Below are 4,042 nucleotides of genomic sequence, written 5' to 3' on the forward strand. Positions count from 1 at the left end.
GTGATCTGGCGCTGAACAAAATTTTTGACCTCGTAAACAGCGTCGACCCGGAAGGTCAACGAACAGTTGTGGTCTTCACAAAAATCGATAAATGTGTGGTCGATAAAAGTCGGCTCCAAAAACTGCTCCAACAAATCGCAAACCAGGACTACCATAAGTACAAACATTGTGTGTTTGTGAACAGTGCAGCTAAAAACGACGCCCAGGAAGCAGAAATATTTCGACCTATATGCAAGGAATTTGGAATACCTCCAGACCATTGCTCGTTCCAAAACTTGTACAAAAAAGTATGCTACATGCTACTTAAACCTATTTTGGAAGAGTTTCGATCATCTTGGACGAATGTTGAAAATTTAAGATGCGATATTGGCGAAGAATTGAACGGACTTCCGGAAACAGAGCAAAACACGTCCGAGGCCGTTGACAAAAAATTGCAAAAATTCATCGAAGCTGCAAGGGATACCTTAAAAGGAAATTACTCTCCTCACGTGATAACACAAGATATGTTTTCGCGGCAGCGAGTGTGCTTTGAGAGATTCAAGCAGTGCTACCAGCAAAAAATGGTGGATGTCGAGAACTCGAAAAACATGGGAGAGGTGGTATCAACCTGGAGAAAGGGCGAATTGGTGAATTTTCACAACTATGCAAACTTCAAAACATACGCAGTGCCTATTGTGACGTCATTTGTGGGACCTGCAATGATCTGCAAAGAAGAAATTCGAAATCTGAACAGGGAAGTCATCATGCAATTGGTGTTTGAAATGTTCGATGGCCAGCAGGGTCATATTGATTTCCTGTTAGCAAGACTGAAAACAATTTTTGAAAATGCACAACAAATTTTGAGTGGGCAACTTGAGAATGTGCACAAGTATGAGCAGTATTTCTACACTGACGATCATTTGTACCTGAAAATTCTGAAGAGGTTAGACCTTGATGAACGAATGGAACAAATGCGACAAACTTACAAAAGAATCAAAAGCAAATCAGCAGGCGGATCACGTGTTGGTATCAACCTGAAGGTTCCAAACGATGATGACGATGACGAAGATACAGACTTCCGGAAGAGATCCAACACTAGGATCCGATTCGAAACTCATGATGACGACACTGCTGATTTCATGGACATGATGTCTAGTTGTGACGGGTTGTTTGGTGATGATGTTTTGAAGTACGAATCACAGAAAAAAGCCACATACGAGTCGGCGCTGGAGGTCCTGAAAGACCTGGCGATGGATCGGATCTCAATCGTGGTTCCGTCTACTATCTTGTACTACTTGAACGACGAAGTGCAGCGTGAAATCCAGATGATTGACAGAGAGGTGAAGGATTTCTGTGAGCTGCAATGGAGCAATTCGAAATCGGAAATGAGAAGGAAAGAGCTGGAAGAGCAGGAGCTGCTGATCAGCAAATGGCAGCTGGAGTACCTGAAGATTGAGAGTCAAATCAAAAGCGCATCCTCATGAGAGTAACAAAAACTGAGCTATTATATGGACTAAATAAAGACTCACCAATGTCTGAACACTAAATTCATCAATCTTAATTCAACGGTATTATGTTTTAGGTTTCATATCAACAATTTATTATTGTTAAATTGCAAGAGCAGGCACGAATTTAATTTTTATCAATTTTTAAAGGTTGAACATTATTTCAACATTTCGAGATAGATGTAAATTATATTTGATTTTTAAAAACTGGACTAATATTGCCTGGATTTACTTCAAAACAACACTCGCATTCCAAAGTCTTCCTTCGCGTTAACTCATATCATCCAGTTTTATGAAACATTGCTATCAACGAGGTTACAGTCCTGTCTTAATATTTCGCACTGAGCATAACAGTTTTAGATGGAAAACATTAAGAAAATTTTGGCAAAAACGATGCTATCATGCAAGTAAATATAAAACAAAATCAGGCAAATTTTTCCATGAGTTAGATTCACTACGATCATATCGACAAAATCAAAATCGACTTTTATCGCCCTATAATCCCCAAACATTTTTGTTTTGTGACTGTAAAAAAACTTTTCTATATAGTCGCATTAAAATCTACTTTTCTCATAGAATTTCAAGAACTAAAGTATTAAAAATTGTTTTTGTTTGGAAAGTTGTTTTCCTAAATGATCCCAATTAAATCTGTTTTTTAATTAAATCTATTCAAAATTATTAAATCTGATTAAAACAAAACTCACTGAAAGCATGCATGTCTGATTTGAAACACTAACTAAAATATATCAATTATTTTTGATCTAGATTTTTTTTGGCCAACGAAAGTGGGGAGGGACGCTGTCTTCTTATATTTTAAAAAATTTTCCTCACAAAAACAGATGACTCAAAAAATTAAAAAGAAAAAATTTGTAAGAAAACCGGATAATAGCAGTTTTGGTCGTGATTCGGCCAACATAAAAAATTCGGAAAGTTTTTGATCTTCGTATACTTTTGGTAAGTAAGTGCTTTATTATGCAAAAGCTTTCTTAAAGGCGTTGCAAAAATACTGTAGGATTGAAGTCTAGTTTTTAAAGCTTCATTTATGATTAATATACTGATGTTCTAAGCTTCTTTTTTGTTTTCTCTCACTCACTAAACTACGCACAAAACGCATAAAAGGAAAGATTTTTTTTTACTGATGTGTGGAACCAGTTTACAACTAGTATTTATAACAAATTATTTCATTGATAAAACTATCTCTACAAAACTTTTCGTACTAACCAATCATGATCCGTAACTAACACTGACAATTACTTGTAACGTTGAAACTCTTCATAGTTTCAAAAACAGAACAATTTAATTATAACTTAGAAGACAGTTGTTCTCGTTCAAAACTGTTCCAGATATCTAACTCGCAAATACCATTATACACTAGATCTATTGGACAAGGAGATATAAGAGCAAGATTAAGGTCAGTATTAGACTAAGAAGTTGCAGGAATCTATCCGGCTGAAATTAAAATAACTAACAAAGAATAACTTGCAAAATGTTAGATGCCATAGACAACTGAATAAGTCCCTACGTCTCAATACGTCTACTCCAGTAGTTCAAACAACACGACAAACACCAGGTCAATACCCGAACACCAGATCAAGTTTCTATATCGTAAAACTGCAAACGATTATTTTTCTTCAAAGTTCTCCATGCAGTAACTTTTCATTCTCTAATATGAAATAAAAGTTACATGGAGCAGTTAGATTCTTATCCAGCCATATATACTTCTCAATGATATATAACCATTTTATATAAAATTCAATACAAAAATCCAAGTCGTTCATTTATTAAAATCTGCATTAATTTGAAAATTTTGTGAAATTAAAATTTATTGAATGAAAACAATACAAAAATTAGTTAGTAATTAAATTTAAGTTATTTTTATTAAAATTTTGGGAAGTTCCTTGCTTCTCAAGCACTAATATCTCACCAATTCTGACGGATGCTTTTTTGTTCCTTCATCTAACGTTAATCAACTAGAAATTGAAATCATTTAAATTTCTAAATTCAAATCAATCTTTTTTAATGAATTCTTATAAAAACCTTAAACATAAACATTGTCAAGGCCTATTCTTGTTCAGTAAAATTCTAAACTTTTCCTAATTCAGATCATCAAGATTATCCTTGGATATTTAAATTTTGACTTAATTCTAAATTTTAATTCAAAAAAAAATATGTGATCATCAAGGCTTCCCTTGTATCAATCAGAAAATTTTCCTTCTCCCCACTTCTTAGTAAAAAGTGTAGAACCACCTCAAACGTCGATTCATTCTCCAACCTTTCTCAGCGACCCATAATTAAAAGAAACTAACCATTTCAACTATGATACACAGTGAAGAACTTCGGTTATTCATCCTTCACTTGAGCCCCTCCTCTTAGCTGACGAACGATAGCATACATCAGATCGAAAAAACAAGCACAATAAAAGACAAAAAAAATAAACAAAAACAAATTGTCAAACGAAAATTTTCAAAATCACGAAACGCACTATCAGAAATCAACTGCAATAGAAGAACTTCAAAATGTTCGAGATTTAATTGACAAAACAGATAAACCATTTAACA

General features: G+C 34.3%; 1 protein-coding gene across 1 annotated transcript; it reads left to right on the forward strand.

Moving 5' to 3' along the window:
* On the forward strand, positions 1–1,599 carry LOC134846377 (interferon-induced GTP-binding protein Mx1-like; the record flags this gene model as incomplete). Its single annotated transcript, XM_063863698.1, is given in 1 exon segment — positions 1–1,599. A coding segment is annotated over 1 exon segment (1,463 nt), but the record flags the coding sequence as incomplete, so codon positions are not given.
* Positions 1,600–4,042: the final 2,443 nt, after the last annotated feature.

Source organism: Symsagittifera roscoffensis, chromosome 5 (assembly GCF_963678635.1).
Source record: "Symsagittifera roscoffensis chromosome 5, txSymRosc1.1, whole genome shotgun sequence".
Classification (NCBI taxonomy): Eukaryota; Metazoa; Xenacoelomorpha; order Acoela; family Convolutidae; genus Symsagittifera; species Symsagittifera roscoffensis.